Source organism: Lithobates pipiens, unplaced genomic scaffold (assembly GCF_037356315.1).
Source record: "Lithobates pipiens isolate NorthernLeopardFrog02 unplaced genomic scaffold, aLitPip1_a1.2 Scaffold_28, whole genome shotgun sequence".
In the NCBI taxonomy this organism is placed as follows: Eukaryota; Metazoa; Chordata; class Amphibia; order Anura; family Ranidae; genus Lithobates; species Lithobates pipiens.
In genome coordinates, this window is record NW_027507789.1 from 73938082 (window position 1) to 73958713 (window position 20632).

The 20632-nt window shown below is 43.7% G+C and overlaps 1 protein-coding gene across 3 annotated transcripts in view; it reads right to left on the minus strand.

Moving 5' to 3' along the window:
- Positions 1 to 20632, minus strand: part of CNTNAP1 (contactin associated protein 1) — a 525816-nt gene that overhangs the window by 229158 nt on the left and 276026 nt on the right. For all 3 annotated transcript variants that reach the window (XM_077459411.1, XM_077459410.1, XM_077459412.1), the window contains exons 17-18: positions 7004 to 7222; positions 3420 to 3659 (exon numbers count right to left, since the gene is read on the minus strand). In XM_077459411.1, coding sequence (XP_077315537.1) covers positions 3420 to 3659; positions 7004 to 7222 — 459 coding nt within the window. The remainder of the gene's footprint in view (positions 1 to 3419; positions 3660 to 7003; positions 7223 to 20632) is intronic.

A 20632-nucleotide genomic window follows, 5' to 3' on the forward strand; every position in this document is an offset into this window, starting at 1 on the left:
TTATAAAATTTTGCAAATAAGTCATTTTTCTCCTTCATTGAAATGCGCTGATGAGGCGGCACTGGTGGGCACTGATAGGCGGCACTGGTGGGCACTGATAGGCACAGTTAAGGCAGCACTAATAGGCACAGATAAGGCAGTACTGATGGGCACAGATAGGGCGGCACTGATGGGCAAAGATGGGCACAGATAAGATGGCACGGATGGGTGGCACGGATGGGTGGCACTAATAGGTACCACTGATAGATGGGACTGATGGGCACTGAGAGGTGGCACTGATAGGTGGCTCTGATTGGTGGCACTGCTGGGCACTGATGGGCGGCACTGATGGGCACTTATGGGCACTGGTAGATGGCACTGATGGGCACGTATATGTGGCACTGGGGTGCAGCACTGTTGTTTAGGCAGATTGTGGGCACTGATAGGTGGCACTGTGGGTACTGATGGGTGGCACTGTGGGCACTGATGGGTGGCACTGTGGGCACTGATGTGTGGCACTGATGGGGGGAACTTTTTTATTATATAGGTGGCACTGTCAGGGGGCAGGTGGGCACTGATACGCTGGCCGTGATCGGGACTGATGTCCCAATCACGGCCGCCGGTGATCGGCTTTTTTTTTCTCCTTGCGCTATCAGCGCGAGGAGGAAAAATAGCCGATTACCGGCTCTGTTGTGTCACATGATCAGCTGTCATTGGCTGACAGCTGATCACGTGGTAAGGGGTCGGGATCGACGAGTGCACGGGACGGCGTCAATAGACGTAGTCCCGGCAAAGCAGGTCCGCGCTGTAGCCGTCATTCGGCTATAGCGCGGATCTCTGGAGGTTAAAGGCCATCAGTTGAGACTGAACCAGCTGATATTATATTGCACTGACAAGGGGCAGGATTTCTTTCCAATTACTAATATTTCTGCTGGTGATATGGCTTTACAGGGGGTCCCCAGGTTACAAACCCGTTAGGGACTGTTCTCCTGTTTGTAATTCAGAAATGTTCGTAAATTGGCTGCGCATGCGCAGAATGACAATTACGGACATTTCCGATGCCCCGTCGAATGCCGTTCTGTGCATCCGTGGCAAATTATAGACATTTCTGATGTTTTCTGTCATTTTCTGAGGCTCTGTCTGGCCGTGCATGCGCAGAACGGCCGATGTCTGCGCAAAATGGCAGAGGGTCCCCGCAGCGCCCGGTTCTTAAGTATGAGATGTTCGTAAGTCGGGCGTTCGTAATTTGGGGACTCCCTGTACATGATTTTTTTTGCAACTCCCTTTCTTCATGTGTTCAATACTTTTTCCCTATTTTTCCCTCTTTCATTTAATTTTATTACACATAACTTAATTTCTGAATGTATTTGTTTTGGGTTCTTTGCATGTATGGATTGCATGGGTTGCTACTGATGTGTGGTGAAAATTTGATCTCAATAGCACCTATAGAAATATTATTACCTAGAAAAATGGTGACGTGTTCAATAATTATTTTACTCACTGTACTTTAACCACTTCAATACCAGGGATATTTACCCCCTTCCTGCCCAGGACAATTTTCAGCTTTCAGCGCTGTTGTAATTTGAATGACTATTGTGCAGTCATGCAACACTACCCACAACAATTTTTTATCATCAAATGAAAAAAAAAAAAAATTTTTTGGAAAAAACACACACATTTTTCTTTGTTTCTGTTATAAAATTCATGAATTTAGGCCAAAATGTATTCAGCTACATTTCCGTGGTGAAAATAGCACAAATTGTTGTATATTATTTAGTTTGTAGGAAAGCTATAGAGTTGGTTCACAAACGATGGTATATCTGAAAATTGATCAATCCTGATGAAAATATATATTTTTTTACACCGTGTCACCAGTGCAGTACAGCATCATCATATAACGGGTGTGGCGGTGTTCAGGAACACTGACTAGTATGAAAAAAAAATATCTATATATATATTTTTTTCATTTATTATATTTTTTTCCGATTTTAGTTTTAACACACTTTGACTACAGCACTATAATGTTACCATAATAACATTGTAGTACTCTGGGGAAGTGATCAGTATTTTTTTTTTTTTTACACATTATGTTTGCATATATGAAATTAATTTCATTGCTATATGCAAGCATTTTACTGAATGAACTCAATGTTTTCAGTTGGTTTTGTTGTGATAAGCTGTAATTTGCCAGAGTTAATCACATGGTACAGATGGGCTGAGATTGGCCCAGTCTGTACCATGTGATCACACTGACCACACAGCTAGCAACACAATTGTATACAATGGATGACTTGAAAGCCATCCATTTTTTTACAATTGCTATGTGACCTGCTGTGAATGGTTTCAGCAGTCACATAGTACCGGCCGGTACAGTGACCAGACGGTGACATATTGCGCCGATGCGTGCGATCCGGGAGGACGTCACATGACCTTCACTTGGAACGGCGAGAGGTTCCCGCCGCCGCCATCTTGCCATAAGCTGGTACGGGAACCGGTTAAAAAAACCTGTCTAAGAGGGATTTTGATACACAGTTTATTGTGACCATGCTAACATTTAATTTCTAATCAGAAGCAGCAGAGCATTTTCCCAAATATGCCTGGCTTAGGCACATTCTGTTCTACTAGCCTATCAGGAGAGTACATAAAAGCAACTAAAGACAAAAATTTGTTTTTATTGCTGTCTGTTTTCCCATTAGGGTGATTCACCCTCTTTATTTGTCCTGTTTACCATCATCATTGAAAGTAAAAAGAAAATCACACATTTTGGGTTGTTTTTTTTAGGGGAAATTTTCCAATGGGGACATAAGTTCTGATGACTTGGGGGTCCCCAAGAGATTCCCTTAATTTGCAGGAATATACTCCGACTTCCTGTGTGGCTATGGGACAGGAAGTTGAGGTAAATTTCCCCAATAGGACAAAGATGGCAAAAACAAATTTTACAGGGGTTATAAACCTCCCTTACTCTATCCAAAATGGAAAAAAAAAGTTTTGCCTATAGTTCTACTTTAATTACATTATCGGTGTCATAATGGGCAGGGACTAGGATTAGGAAGCGCTATTCACAGAAACACAGTGCAGTGGATGGCAAAGTAGGCTTGGCCAAACAGTAGCTAATGTACATAATGCCTATTGTATGTGCTTCATCATTCACAAATTACTTGTCTTACACTGTTTAAAGTGTAATGTTGTTTGAATCTAGGTCTATTTAATGGATGCCAGTAGTTGGAGAAAATGGAGGCTTCCATTGTAGATTTTCTTTAAAACATGCACTGCTATAACTTGCAAATAAAGGGTCATTACTATATTTATGACACAATATGAATTCATGGATTCATTATATCTTTCATTAATGTCTGTCTACCACATATACAGATATGCATTTTGGACTTAATGACAGATGGTATAATTTTGCCCCTCCAATATTCTTTACCCTTCTTTACCTCTAGTGCAAAACGGTCCTTCAAAGCCAGTTCCATTACAGTCACAGGTATAGTAACTGTATCTCTCCACACAGCGGGCTCCATTTTGACACTCCATCTGTGGCCTCTCACAGTAGCCTGTGCAGTTGGTCCTCACCCCTAATCTCTCATTGGCCTTTCCTTCCAAGTCTAAGGTCAGACCATTCATCCGAAGACCACGGAGACAGCCAATGAAAGGCTTCAATCTGTAGTCTGCAGAGCCTGTGATTGGCAAAAATATGCAAAAAAGAACCTAAAAGTAATCAATGATATAATAAACTAATAAGTTACATGATTTAATTACACAACAGCAACTTTTTCCATAAACCAGACACTTACTTTCCACTGGTATGTGGACTTTTCATGCACGCTGGTCATGTTTTGTGGTCCTGGCGATTACAATGTGTTTTGTTTATTTTTAGAGACACTTTATCAGGTAGACAGTCTTTATAGATTCTGACAGTTTTCAATGATGATCTCCATACCTAAACCCCTATGTAGAAGGGCTCAGCAGGCTTCAGAATCATATACTGTGTATTTGAAGATGGCCTATTTTCCTTCATCATCCAACATCTCCACCACTGCAGGGTCTCTTGGGCTCAATGTCTGAGGGGGAGGATAACTTCTCCCTTGCTACAAGATTACATTTCTCTACCACTTTTAAAATCTGATCGCGCACACCACTGAAACTGAAAGTTCTACTTTGTTTTTGTTTTTTAGTTTGTCTTGCAGAGCATTGCAAATGGGGATAATCTGTATGCCATCACATGCTATTAATTATGTTCAGGAGGATAGGAGGATTTAAAGTCCTGTGTCGTACTGGCTACAAACATGTCATTCTACTTACATAATGAACAGAGACAGGAGTCTCTTTACACAAACTGAATATGCCCATAGAGTGCTATTTTTTTTCCTTTTTGTGCAGCCAGAGGGCTGAATGAAAGAACAAAAACAAAAAAAACAAACAAAAAAAACAACCGATTTTTCCATCCACACAAGCAAGGTGGATGGAGGTATCCCCCAGCCATGACATTGTATAAGAGTGGGACTCTCAGCTGTCAGGTCGACCAACAAAACAGGGATAGTGTGGCAAATCTTAATTTCCTGGAAAATAGCAATGCACTCACAGATTAAAATCCTTTCAAAGAAAGCATATCAGAAGGGATGACAGGTAATCAGGAACTGCCACCAAACCTCCAGTGTGGTCTACCAGAGTGGAGCTTGAGGGCCCATTGTGTGGAATGCACATGCCAGCAATGAAGTGCAGGCACTTCTCACTCGATCCTCCTCTTTTGACTCACTCTGTTGCCCCAAATTAGCTGTTAAGCAAATACTGTACATTTTTAAATAGAGTGTAGAATAAACACACCTAGTAGTTATAAATCTTGCAGTAACAAAGTACCGATTTGAATACATAGCATCATTGTTTACATTTTACATCAAAAAAGACACAATATTTGTTACTAGGTGTGTGAAAAGATTTATAACTTTTTATTTTTTTTGGTGTTAAAGGGAAACAAAAAGGAAAAGGGTATTATGGTAAAAAGATTCTTATAAAAAATAAGCTAGAGAACTAAATACTAGGGATGAGCTCAAGGCTTGGCAGTTTGGGCATTTGTCCAAATGCTGAACTTTTAGCCCCTCTGATGAGAGCTGAACATCGAATATAGCAGAGATATTTCTACCAATACTATATATTAGTTTTCTATCTGACAATGGTTCTTAGCAATCCGTGACCTCACCCAGCCCAATTCATTTACTAGCTGTAAATTCCCAGCCATGTGAAAGAAAGGTTAATGATAACGTGACATTACTCACTCAAAATGGTCATATTTGGGCAATTACATTGACCAAGTATGGCTATTAGCAAATGCTTTATTTTCCCCTGTACTGGTGCAAAATTGGAAATATAGTTGTTTTACTGTGAAATGTTAACAATGTTGTTCTGTTTTCAATTAGTTTTCCACTGCTAATTGTTTCCGGCTGCTGTAAAACGGATGAAGGGGATAAGCTTCCAAAAAATACATTCCTGAAAGCTAGCCCTTGCTTTTGAATAGCAGCTAACCAAGGCAACTGAATGAATGGAAGGAGCCAGAATTGCTGTACTCCAATGCTGGTGGGCATTACATGCACCAGACTCTCAAGCTCAAAACCAGCTGGGCACCCGCTGGTGATTTGTGGCTTCTAGTTACCAGTCACTCACTCTGGTATGCTTTCTATGCAAGGATTTTAATCAGTGAGAGCAATACTTTTTCTTTTTTTAATGAAGAAAGATTTAGTATACTGGGCTTTGATGTTTATAAATACATTTACAGGAGCTGATAGTCAAAGAACTTTGGTCAAATCTACACTCTACAGACATAGACTGACACTTTATAGAACAATTCTCACTAATTGTGTATTGATTATGCATTACTCTATATTTTGATGCAACATGTTTTTGTACATATTGGTTCCTCACTGCACTATTTGCGCAATTCAGATCTTTTGTTTTTGTTTTACTTTTTTAAAACAGGGAAGCCATGTTCTGTAAGGACTACCAGGAAGCCGTCAATTATAGGAAAATGGAGGCCTTTCAGTCTCCCCCCTGCTGGGGAAAGGGTATTTGCTAGAACAGGCTGTGTCTGGTTTTAGGCCCCAGGGCTGAATTCCAAGTCTACAGGGTATCATCCGACTGTTAGATAAAGCAGGTCATGTGTGTCTAAGAAGATAGAGATATTCTGCTACAGTCACCAAATAAACAGAACTACACTTGAATCTCTTGTTTTGTGGGGATATGCCCACCAGAAGAAGTTCCACATGATGCTTCTGGATGTTGTGACCAACCTAGCAATTGCTAGCCAAAAGCAGCCATAGGAGCATCTTTGAAGGGGAGTTTTGAGTGTTATCTAGTAGTAGTTAGTTACATTCAGCTGGAGTTCTTTAATTCTGGAGAAGTTTTATAGCTTATCCAAGCCACTTCTTCAGTTCTAGGTTATCTCTTCAACATTATGGAATAAGTCCAGTTGAATGTGACTAACGACTACTAGATATGCCATGACCTGGTTAAATGGGAACCTTCACAGATGTTTTGGTATGCCACCTCCTTTGTCCTCTTGTCTTACCTAACAAGTAAAGCATTGAAAATATTCACATCTAGGCCTAAATCTTTTCATAGATGCAAGGGATACACTTGTGGGACAAAGTATTCCTCAAAGGGAATCCACTGAAGATTTAAAGAATATTGGTGTACTGAAATACTAAATTATGGAGGCTCAAGACAGCCCGTTTGATTCAAAACAAACATTATTTGAATAAAATAGGATTTACATCTTTCCCCACGCTTGCCATGCCCAGGGCAAGCTAAGATTAGAATTTCAGATGAACTACTTGCCTTCTATCCTGTGGTTTTGCATGTATGCACCCAAAATAGAGTTAGGCTTAGATCCTCCTGTTGGGATCTGGATGTTGGAGAAGATTTACTTCAGAAGTACTTCAAAGTAGATTTGCTAGCAAAGTGTAAATACAATTGCATCCAGGTACATGTAAGATCTACTGGACCAAATCTACTCTGTCTATAAACTCACCTACATAAAGTGGTCGATCATATGATGTGTTCAGGTAGGTCTGAATAGGGAAGTTGCGGATCACCCATGGAAGTCTGTCCACCTTGATTCGAGCAAGTTTGACGTTCATTTCAGCTTTTACTTCATGCCACTCATTGTCATTTAGGGGAAGTGGAGATTTTACAGTCACATTTTCATGGCCATTACCAATGTCATAAATGAATGCCAAGTCAGTCGTTGCTGGTGCACACAAATTGATAATGACGGAAGAAACAGATCATTTGCAAATGGATATTAAGACAATCATCACACTTAAAAATATCTACTTTTTCTATTGTACAAAAATAACTTTGCAAATATTTATATCCTTAAAAAACAGATTGTGCCATTAAAATGATTATTTTCATCATACAGTGCCTTGCAAAAGTACTCACCCCCTTGGCTTTTTACTTATTTTGTTACATTACAGCCTTTAGTTCAATGTTTTTTGAATCTGAATTATATGTGACGGATTGGAACACAATAGTCTAAGTTGGTGAAGTAAAATTAGAAAAATATATACATAAAACTATTTTCAGAACTAAAAAAGTGATAATTGACATGTGCAGATGTAATTACCTCCTTTGTTATAAAGCCCATAAAAAGCTCTGGCGCAACCAGTGGTTTAGTGGTTCGCACTCTCACCTAGCAGTAAAAAGGGTCGCTGGTTTGAATCCCAACCACGACACTACCTGCCTGGAGTTTTCATGTTCTCCCTGTGCCTGCGTGGGTTTCCTCCCACACTCCAAAGACATGCAGGTAGGTTAACTGGCTTCTGTCCCAAATTGGCCCTAGTATATGAATGAGGACCTTGGATTGTGGGCTCCTTGAGGGTAGGGACCAATGTGAGTGTGCAATGTACAGGGATAGGGACAATTGTAGACACTCACTCAGGTTGAACTGGATGGACTGGTGTCTTTATCACCTTCAGAAGTCACATAATTAGTGAAATGATGTCTACCTGTGTGCAATCTAAGTGTCACATGATCGGTCATATAGACTGAGAGACAGAAGTCCAGTAAAATCACACTTGTTTATTATTAAATATAAAAAGGTAAATAGAGTAAGCGTAGTCAAAGCATAGCCAGAGTCCAGTAACCAGATTGGGTAGTCAGCCAAGCCAGAGTTCAGTAACCAGATCGAGTAATCAGAAGTCAGGGATCCAAGTAGAGGAACAGCAAGGATAAGGAGCCAGAAGGGATGTCAGCAAAGCCAGTCTTTAAACAGGAACTCAGAAGATGGTTTCTTGTGATGTGACCAAGGCGAAGGCAGAGATCAAGTGAGCTGGACGCTTTAAGTAGGCAGGGCTGACGAGCATAATGGGAGTTGGCAATTAGCAGACAGCTCAGCGGCCAGCTCAGAGAAGGAACGGCTGAGCCCAGCCCTGACACTGGAGCAGTTTTGCAAGGAGGAACAGGCAAAAATCCCAGTGGTAAGATGTGGCAAGCTCAATGAGACTTATCCAAAATCACTTGGAGCTGTAATAGCCACAAAAGGTAGCTCTACAGGTGGGGCGTGGCTTGGCAATGGCCAAGTAAAGAAGTGTTCAGACGGAGCTCCCGGCCTAACCCGACCTTCTGCAGCCCTAATGCAATGTTCTAGATCGTTGGGTACGGCATGAGCACCCCAAATCACTATAAGACTCGCTCGACCTCCAGAGGGACCAGAACCCTGACCTCCTAGCCCAGTATCCAGAGCTTCTTCGGAGGCCCGGAGAGGCGACTCACGGGAGACATAGCAGCTGCACCGTACGAGACGCGCATGACACAGTCCCCAGAATCTCCCCGGCACACTGCATCGGCTCCTCTGGGGGAACCGGACAGCTTCACAGGGACCCCAGCGGCATTTCATTCAGGCATGCCGGACCCCGCACAGACCCAGCTGGATGCTGACCTCAGAACCATGCTCTGGGCGCTTCCTACGAGAGCCGACATAGAGGCCTTGCCGACCAGAGCCGACATAGAAGTGCTCAACCAGAGGATAGAGGAAGCGCACAGCAGAGACATCCAGAAGGGGAGGACGGAGCTCCGCACAGTCACAGAGTGGCCTCCGGGGAAACCCATACGTCAGCACTGGAGACCAGGCTACAGGCCCTGGAACAGGCACGGGATTCACATGAGCTGGTTGGCCAGGAGATGCAGTTACACTTAGAAGAACTGGAAGATCGCAGCCGCCGCAACAACCTGCCGCTGCGGGGGATCCCTGAGGCCACAGGACCGGAGGACCTAGCAGCGACGGTAGCGGCAATATTTCAGAATCTCCTGGACCCCCCACCACCATCCCTTGAAATCGACCGGGTGCACCGTACCCTGGGACCCAGATCGACAGACCCCTCTAGACCGCGGGACATACTATGCCGCCTGCACCACTTCACACAGAAGGAGGCCATCATACACAGAAGGAGGCCATCATACGCAAGGCATGGGACTCTGGAGAGATTGAGTTTGACGGGGCTTGCATACAGATTCTTCCGGATCTGTCCAGAGCAACGCTGCAAAGAAGAGCAATGCTGAAGCCGGCATTGGAGGCGGCAAGGAGACACGGCTTTACCTACCGCTGGGGATACCCCCTGGCGGTCACCTTCCGTAAAGCGCAAACCTCCTTTACTCTACGATCACCTGCAGATCTGCCGGAATTTTCCGCTTGCATAGGAGCAGCTCTGGTGCAGGTCCCTAACTGGCTGTTGAGACTCCCCAGAGGTCCGGGACGCTATAGCCCAGCTGTGGGCAGACCCCCTCAGGCCCCACGCACGCAGAGGTCCAGGGGTCGATCCCGCATCAACGCCAATATGGAGTCACGTGAGTCCTAAAAGTCACTAACGTTTTACTTGGCCACACTGTTCATAGCATATAGACAGACTACATTCCCTATTACTGTCCTAGGTGTTATGCTCCCCTTCTCACCAGACGTCCTGCAGACGACTCAGACCTTCATCGATCAGCTCCTCCCCTCTGTGTGTTTTGCGGGGAGTGCCGGAGCCGCCGCAGCGACACGGCACTCGGTGCTTCTGCCCCGTGCCCCCGTCTTGTCACATTATGGCATTCTCTCTGGCCGGTGCCTTTCCCCCTTCCTGAACTGATACAGCACTGAGATCCCGGGGCGCGGGAGAGACCTCTGAGAGCCACGGACATATTCTTTTCTGCCTCGGATTCAGAACCCCCGGCGCCCCTTGGGCGGACCCCGACTGACATGCTTGGGAGCTGTGACTTCGGGGGTGACTCCTCTCCCTGAGAAGATGGCACAACTGAGGGACCGGACCATTTTGCAACACAATACCCTCACCGCTGGCAAAGAAGGTAACCCCACTGCAAGCCAAACTCGGGAGGCACCTCACACCACCGGCAGTCTCTGACAACCAGAGACACCAGGACACTCGGCCTGTACTCCTTCTGCCCCATCAGACACATTAACCCATGACTTGGAAGGGCTTAAACCACAAGGACTGCCACAGACCTCCTGGTGGAGAGGACCCGCACACTGGCACGTATATCGGTCACGTGAGTGCTAACAGAGGGTGGGGATTACACTTTTGGCAAGAGCACATGCGGGACAGGACCCTAAACCCACGAAACGGCAGACCCCAATGGGACAGGAGGTGGATACCGCTGAGCGATGAATTTACACCTGGAGGGGCGGTGCCCCCGGGGTGCTCCTGGGGGGGGGGTCGAGCTGGGTGGGTGAAGTGACTGACCATGCTCTAATGACGTTGCCTGGTAATGCCGGGAGGGACAATACCGCGGGTCACCCTTCCCGGCCCCGCCTTGCCCTGGAGAGGCATACGGATGCAGCTGGGTTGGGTGTACACTGACGGGGCTGGGGGGTGGCACTGGGGGAGGCTAGTCTACACAGGGACACACCACTTAAAATGACTCTTATGCATTCTGCTATAATTGCTATAATTGTTATGTTGCCTATGTTCATGTTTAACCCTATAGGATACTGAGCAGCTAAAAAAAAATAAAAAAAAAAATAAAAAGCGATAAGCTGCATGCTATGGTACTTTACATCTTGAACTACACATGCCTGTCTATCATATCCCACTGACCGCACAATGATGGCCCACACCTATTGAATTTAGGAAGGGCCTGCGCGGTCGGGAAGGGACTGGGAGACTCTCAAAGGCCCTTGCCAAACACACCCCCACTTAGGACGGCGCTCGTTACCCAGTTTCCCTGGGGAGCGTCATAGCATATACCTTGCTAACACTTTAGACTATCAGCCTAACTGGTGGACGACTGTTGCGGGCACTCAGCCTGCGAGGGAGCGCCAATGCCATCTTAGAACTGATACCATCTAGAGGATTCTTATCCTCACTACTCCTTCCTTTGCCCCCTCCTACGTCTTGTATTGACCTTTCCTGCCCCTTTCCCTCCCCCGCCTTCCCTTCCCCCCAGCCCACCCGTCACCTAGCTTCCCCACTCCCCCCTAAACCATGGAAGATATTAACATTGTTACGTTAAATGCAAAGGGACTGAACGTCCCGGAAAAAAGGAGAATGCTGCTTAACGACATGAGGCGCTTAAGGGCAGACATTGTCCTTTTGCAAGAGATGCACTTCCGTGACAATACCCTAACGATCCTCAAAAACAAATACTACCCGACGGTATATCACTCGACATATACGGAAGCCAAATCCCGAGCGGTGTCCATTTTGATATCAGCAAAAATTCCCTGGACCCCGACAGCCGTACTAACAGACCCGATGGTTAGATTTCTATTCCTCAAGGGCCTGATTGGAGACGTGGAGGTGACCATTGCGAACCTCTACGCGCCAAACACCCAGCAGGACACTTTAATTAAAAAGCATCTTTCTGCTCTACAGAGATTTGCTGTGGGACAACTTATTGTGGGCGGAGATCTCAATATTCCCTTAATCCCGAAGGAAGACACATCCACAGGCCGCTCCTCCACTACCGGGCAAGCGCGTAAAACCATTCACCAAGCCCTTCACGCAGCGCAGCTGATAGACACCTGGCGCCTCTTCCACCCCGGAGAACGGGACTATATGTTCTATTCACGTCCCCACAACGTATACTCCTGAATTGACTACATCCTACTACCACATAACCAACTCCAGGCGGTGAAAAACACCTCTATAGGGTCCATCACATGGTCAGACCATGCCCCAGCCATCCTGCGCTACACACTGACAGACTACCAAAGAAGTCAAAGGAAGTCATGGCGGCTCAATGAAAGCGAAGAGGGCCTAGTCTGGGAGGCCCATAAAGCGGTAATACACGGGGTACTTATTAAACGCGGCGCAAGACTCAAAAAACACAGGACAGCCCAACTGACCTCACTACTTAACAGACTCCAAGCCCTAGAATCCAGACACAAACAAACCCCGACAGACCCACTGGGAAGAGAACTTGACGCATTACGCACGCAAGTCACTGACTTGCTTAACTTTAAAGCGAAGACGGCCCTACAAATCTCACGCAAAAAGATCTACAAATTGGGAAATAAATGCGGCAGACTACTTGCTCAATCCCTATGTGACCAGAGAACAGCCTCTTACATACCGTTCATACAATCCTCGACAAGACAAAAGGTAGCCCTGCCCCAGCAAATAACACAGGAATTAAAATCTTACTATGAATCACTCTACAATTTGAACAGCTCACCTCCACCACATGAACACATAATTGACAACATTGTCACTTCCCACATGCCCACCCTCCCCACCGAATCACGTGAACTATTAGAGGCCCCCATTACGGTAACCGAAATACAAGCGGCAATTAAGAACACCAAAATCGGTAAAGCCCTCGGGCCTGATGGACTTACACTCCAATACTATAAGATACTGTTCCCGGCATTGAGCGATCATCTGGTTAAGATGCTCAACGGCCTCACCGACGGAGGAAACTTACACGCCACCACACTACAAGCCCATATATCAGTTATACCAAAAGAGGGTAAGGACCCATCCAACTGCGGAAGCTACAGACCCATATCCCTTCTCAATACAGACCTTAAATTGTTCACCAAAATAATAGCTACCAGACTACAGATCCATTTGCCCCAACTGATCCATCTGGACCAAGTAGGTTTTGTACCCACAAGAGAGACAAGGGACAGCACCACCAAAGTCCTGAACCTGCTCTATTCAGTCACCCGCACCAAAACACCCAGCGTATTCTTAAGCACAGATGCTGTTTGCCACGTTGCGACATATAGGCCTGGGTGACAATATGCTAAACTGGATTTCCGCAACGTACAAGACTCCGTCGGCTAGAGTCAGGGCCAATGGTGTACTCTCAGACCCATTTCCAATCTCCAAAGGGACAAGGCAGGGCTGCCCGTTGTCTCCTCTCCTGTTCGCCCTATCCCTCGAACCGTTCCTTTGCCATAAACGATTAAACCCCAACATCTCGGGTGTGCAGGTCCACCAAACCCAACACAAGGTCTCAGCTTATGCGGATGACCTTATGTTCACACTTACCACTCCCACGATCTCCCTTCCTAACCTCCTGCGGGAATTTACCACATATGGAGCTATCTCCAACTTAAAAATCTATTTCGCCAAATCGGAAGCCATGGAAATGGAGATTCCACTGACCCAACTTGCCCACCTACAATCTAGCTTCAAACTGAAATGGACGACAACCGCTCTGAAGTATTTGGGTACAAACATACCCTGCAAGTTCACGCGACTATATGAACTTAATTTCCCGCCCCTTCTGAACATAGTTAGGACACTACTGACCAAATGGAGCACGGGCCTATACTCGTGGATAGGCTGCTACAACATATTAAAAATAACGATCCTCCCGAAATTCCTGTACCTCATGCAGGCACTACCCATTCACATACCGACGTCCTACTTTAAGCGGGTACAAACTGCGTTCACAGAATTCGTCTGGGCTAAGAAAAGGCCACGATTCTCACACAAACTTTTAGTCCTTCCCAAACAACATGGCGGACTTGCGCTGCCAGACATCCGCACATATTACCGAGCGACACACCTAGGAAGACTCATAGACTGGGCCCGGCATAATGAGTCCAAGCTTTGGACACAACTAGAACAACACCAAAGCGGGATCCCCCTTAACAGAGCCCCCTGGTGCCACTCGTCCTTACCAGCAGAAGACAAACGACACCCACTGATTGGCAACACATCGCAAATTTGTGCCCGCCTTATAGCAGAGAACTCCGTATCATCTCCTAACTCGCCTCTTTTCCCCATTTTGGGGAACCCCAGTTTTTTGCCGGGAATTCACAACCCAGTATTCCGGAGACTGGCAGACGTGGGCCTATTTCAAGCCTCCCACTTCAGTACTAGGGGTAGATGGTACACAATAGCAGAGCTCTCCGAGCCCACGGGCCAGTTCGGACTGGACTTCCTGAGGGCCCGCCAATTAGGCCACTTCTTTCACTTACTGACTCCCCCTCCTACAGAGGATTCCCCCCTCGTGTTATTGGAGGAATTATGCAATGCCACAGGCATCGTAACACACACACTCTCACAAGCCTACAATTTACTGAACGTGCCAAAAGCTGACTTCATACCCCCAGGCTTACTTAAGTGGGAGTTGGAACTAAACTGCCACTTCAATACTGCCAAAAGACAACGGATACTCAAATTTACACATAAATCTATATAAATATATGTGCCAAAATTCAAGAGACCAACTACAAAATCCTCTCGAGATGGTACAGAACCCCAGAATTGCTCCATAAATTCTTCCCGGCGGCGTCGGACAGGTGCTGGAGATGCCGGGCAGATAAGGGTACACTGTTACACATTTTCTGGTCATGTCCCGAATCGCATCATTTCTGGAAGGTAGTGCGGGAGGTCACCCAGAAGTTTACAGACCGTACGATACCGGAAGACCCCGCGTTTTTCTTACTACACGCATCTGACACCCCGGAAAAAAACATCTGATTAGACATTTGCTGGACGCTGCCAAAGCCTGTATACCGCTACAGTGGAAGTCCACACGCCCCCCGACGATAGCCTCATGGGTAGCTAGAGTAGAAGAAATAAGGCGGATGGAGGACCTAGTCCTTACCGCGCAACAGGGAACCACATCAGATACGGGGGGTCGTACTCCCCCTTGGTATGTTCCCCCTTCAACCTTAGCCCCAACCTAAGTAACACCAATATAACTACCCCTATCTAAAAATTCCCTGCAGCTATCTCCTTTATAAACACCCCAGTGACGTAACCACATCTCTCAATTACCCCCCCTCCCTCCAAACTGCCTCCAGCCATCCCCCACCCCCTCCCCTCCCCACTGCGCTTATCTCTTGCCTTCTCTTAGGCATCCTCTATAACTGCCCCCCCCCCTCCCATGAGGGGAGCTATTTATTCCCTTCAACTAAAAAGAAAAATTAAGGAGCCGGACTCACGACCCCAACAATTCACACCGAATTAACCCTACACACAATTACCCCTGTAAGGGAAAGAAGGCCCTGAGATGGCTCGGAACACTCAGCGACGCCTGGGTTATCGGAACCAACCTACATTATAAAAGATCACAAGGGAGTTAACGATAACCCGAACCTGCCATACCATGGTTTTTCTCTCCTTTGTCATATATTAGTTATATTCAGTTACATAATAACTTGACCTGTTGGTCTCTGCATTTTCTGAATAAGGTGTTTATTTTCTGTCTCATGTAACGTTATGTAATCTGTCGACCCGATTGGGTCCTGTTCCTGTTATAAATAAAAATAAATAAAAAATAGCTCTACAAAGTATTGTCTTTAGGTGGGTGAATAGTTATGTACATTTTTCTGTTATTTTGTCCTATTTGTTGTTTGCTTCACAATAATAAAAAAAAAAATCTTCAAAGTTGTGGACATGTTCTGTAAATTAAATGATGCAAATCCTCATACAATCCATGTTAATTCCAGGTTGTGAGGCAACAAAACAAGAAAAATGCCAAGGGGGTGAAAACGTTTGCAAGGTACTGTATGCTATGTGATGGATATACTGTAAGATACCATTTATCTGGTAAGCATTCAATGCAGAATGAAAAGAAAAGTTAAAGTTTATTTAAAGCCAACATTTTTCTTTGTTTTCTTTTTTGCATAGTAGAGTAGAGTAGAGAATAGAGTAGAGAATAGATAAACATATTCTGTAGTGATAACCATAAGTGAGAAGAATCCCCTCCCAAGTAAGGGACAGTTGTTACAGGAACAAATGTCCCCATGGAAAATTTTCCCTTTGTTTCTCAAAATTTGGGATTTTTCCTTACTTCTCTTCTGGTGACGATGGTTACCTCCTGAAGTGAAGAGAAGGAAAATCCAAAATAGGACACTTCCCAGCAGAGACACAGCAACAAACCCAGACAGAGGTTCTAACACTCCCATATTCTATCCAAAACTGCAAAAAAATAAAATAAAATAAATTCTACAGCATAAAGGAGCAGCAATTTATTCTTTGAACCATTCTACAAGAGAATTCAGCTTTTGAAAACAATGATAAAGGAGGGAGAAGGCGGAGCCTAGCCGAGAGGTAATGCTGGCTTAGAGCTCCATTCTCAGCAGGACAACGGAGCCATATAACGGCGGAGGTAACTTGACCCTCCGCACATATATCATACCAAACGGTAGATAAATATCACTACCTTACATTGGTGACATTCGGGGGGGTCAGAGGAGACTCATGAGGCAGAAAATTAACAAGAAAGCGCCGCCTCACACACACAGCAGTATGGCACTGAAACCCTCCCCCTCTGAGGGGAGACACAGTGAGGAGAACAAACAGACAGCCCCTTCTGCTGCTTTACATAAAGATGTTCTCTCATTAAAGGCACATAGTCTCTCTAACCAAATACCTGAGAAAAATATGTCAGTTCTGGAGAATTTAGAACTTTCCACACAAAAAGACTTATCCCCTCCTGTAACGCTGAAACAAATAGAAAATCTGCTTCAAAAATCACTAAAAACCACTGCAGATATCATCACCACAAGTCTTACCAAAGAAATTAGAATACTTGGTCAGCGTACATCAGCACTGGAAATTAGAGCAGACGATCTGGAAAATTATACATCTAACATTGCCTCAGAAATTGATTTTCTTAAAGAGGAAAATGACATATTACAATCCAAATTGGAGGATTTCGAAAATCGTGCAAGACGCTCCAATATACGTATTAGAGGAATACCCGAATCTGTGACTGATTTAAACGGTGCTATTACTGCACTTTTTCAAGAATTACAACCAGCTATCCCACTAGAGCGTCTTGAAATGAAAAGAAAATAGATGGTCCTCCCCGTGACATTATCGCAAAATTGCATTTCTACTGCACTAAGGAACTACTGCTAAATACAGCTAGAAAAAAAAGATCCCCTAATGTTCCAGGGTCATAAATATCAATTATTCACAGACCTCTCACAGATTACAGTCAACAAAAGAAGAACCCTGAAACCACTACTGCAAATATTACAGCGAAATGACATAATCTACCAATGGGGCTTTCCTTTCTCAGTGCGTTTTACTTTCCAAAGTCGCAAATATATGTGCCGAACAGCTAAGGACCTGCAAACTACTTTACAGAAACTAGGGATGATAAACACATCAAGAGATGCTGCGGACACTCACCAAAAATCATCCTCATATGTTGATAATCCCTCCTCTGCTTCCAGAAGAGAAGACTACAATCCACAGAAAAGAAGTCGCATACAATCTCCACCTCCAGATCTGGCTGACACTATGGACTGATAAACACTTGTACTGAGGCTACTATCTTGCCTTTTCAACAGAATGGCTACTGCCGAGTTTTTTCTCTGACTTCCAATCAATATTTTTATCATAATCTTATTTAAGAAATGTTCCTAATAATTTAGGCACCTTATTATAACTTTTTTTTCTCTCTCTTCTCTTCTTTGTCTCTGAGGTTGCCTTAATCTTACATTTTTATTTTTTGCTTGAAAAATGAAATTATATGATTGGCTCTTGGTGTCCTGCAGGGAAGTTCCTTGCACCCTCTCTTGCTACCCTCAGCAGCTCGGTGTACACCGGGCAGTTGACAGTGGCTCATGTACCCTTGGAGGGAGAGAGTTTCTCCTCCCAACGGACACATTAAGAACATAGATATGTTAAGATATATTTCAATATTGTATATTAATTGTATTTTCTTTTTCAGTCATTATCTCCTTTCCCTCCACCCCTATATTCTGGAGACAAATAATTTCTTATATGACACACGTTCTAACATAAACACCAACACATATTTACTTTTCCCAACTCCATGGCCCCATTAAACATCATATCATTAAATACTCAGGGACTAAACGTTCCATACAAACGCACTAAAGCCTTCCGCACATTTTCATCCAAGAAAGCACATATAGTTTGCCTCCAAGAAACTCATTTTGCATCACAATCCACTCCCAAATTTTTCAGTAAAGACTACCCCCAAGTATACACAGCTTCGGCCTCCTCTAAAAAACGAGGCATGCTTATAGCTTTCCATCACAATACACCATTTTCACTAATGAAGGAAATCAAGGATCCAGAAGGTCGTTACTTGATTCTTAAAGGACACCTACTTGATACCGCTATCACCATTACATCATACTACGTTCCTAACAAAAATCCTATTTCTTTTCTTTCTCATTTATTTCAAACTATAGAACACCACAAACTAGGTACTAAAATTCTATGTGGAGATTCTAATCAGACCATATTCCCATTTTTGGATAAATCACCAATCCCACAGTCACATACAGCAGACAAACAACTCTTATCAAAACTAATTACAAAACTTAACCTAGTAGATACTTGGAGAGAATTGAATCCAACCAAGAGACAATACACACATTACTCGTTCCCTCATCACTCATTCTCTAGGATAGACCATATATTTATGTCCATAGGGCTAATTCCAGAAATAATATCTACAAAAATTATTCCCATCCCATGGTCCGGTCATAGTGCAGGCTACATTACTGTTGCCTCTATAATTCCAAAAAAAAAGATCCAACATGGATATTAAGAGATTTCCTACTCAAAAATCCAGCTCATAAAAATAATATTGAAATTGCGCTCAAAGATTATATAAAATATAACTCCACACCTGACGTCTCTCCGACTACATTATGGGAAGCACACAAACCTGTTCTCCGTGGCATATGTCTACAGCAAGCAAACATTTTCAACAGAGAGCGGAAAATCCTTTGTCAGACTTTAGAAACAAATTTCAATAAATGTCACACAGCATTCCAAAATAACCCTTCTTCTTTATCTAATATAAATCTTGACAAAGCTAAATTGGAATTTGATCTATTCCTTACCGAAGCAGCGAATAAAACCATCAAGAGATCACAACACAATTTCTATATCAATGCGAATAAACCTCACACACTATTAGCCAGGGCATTAAAATCCTGCCAGAACCCAACGAAACCGATACGTCTGAAAATCTCTAGGGGGGTATACACAAATAATCCTTTAAAAATATTACAAAAATTCAAAACACAATTAAAAAATTTATACTCTTCTAATAATGAGTTGGACCCTTCTAGAGCAAATTATTTTTTCTCTCATATATCTCTACCGACACAAATGGAAATGATGGAGGAACCAGTGTCAATTATAGAGGTATCTGAAGTTATCAAAAATCTGAAACTAAATAAAAGGCCAGGTCCTGATGGTTTTTCTGCGCTGTATTACAAAACGTTTGTAGACACCCTATCTCCAGTCTTGACAAACACTTTTAATTCCCTTTTGGAAGGTCATTCTTTTAGAAGAGAAACCCTAACTGCAATTATCTGTATGCTCCCTAAACCTCACACAGACGATTCAATATGGTCTAATTATCGCCCTATTTCATTATTAAATTTGGACATAAAAATTTTAGCCAAAATTCTAGCTAACAGATTAAATACTATTATAGGCAATCTAATACATCGTGATCAAGTGGGCTTCATTCCATTACGTCAGGCAGGAGATAATATTAGACGTGCAACACTCCTGTCACATGCCGCTAAAAAAAGACGTATTCCCACTTGTTTTCTTTCTTTAGATATTATGAAAGCTTTTGACACAGTATCTTGGTCATATATGAACTATACCCTTTCCAAATGGGGATTCGGCCCTCATTTTTTACGATGGATCTCTAGTTTGTATCAAGATCCCAAAGCTTATATCAGATATGCAGGGTACAAATCGGACGAGTTTAATATACTGAGGGGGACTCGTCAAGGATGTCCACTTTCGCCATTATTATTTGCTTTACTCATTGAACCTTTAGCACAAAGAATTAGGATGGAACCCACTATAACAGGTATTGAAATGGGTGGCTTTCACCATAAGCTCTGTTTATTCACAGACGATATTCTCCTTTTTCTATCTTTTCCACATTTTTCGGCCCCAAATCTTATGGTTGTACTACAAGAATTCTCATTTATTTCGGGCCTTAAGGTCAATATTCAAAAATCTTCAGCATTAAACATTTCACTTGTCGAAAAAGATAAACAATCTTTACAAAATTCACTACCCTTTAAGTGGGTAGATCATAGCCTCCCATATCTGGGTGTGCAGTTTACTCCTAACCCCTCCGATTTATTTGCAGCTAATTACCCAGCTCTATTAAAAAATATTACAAGGTTGTTATCTAATTGGTCATCAATGCCGATATCATGGTTTGGGAAAAT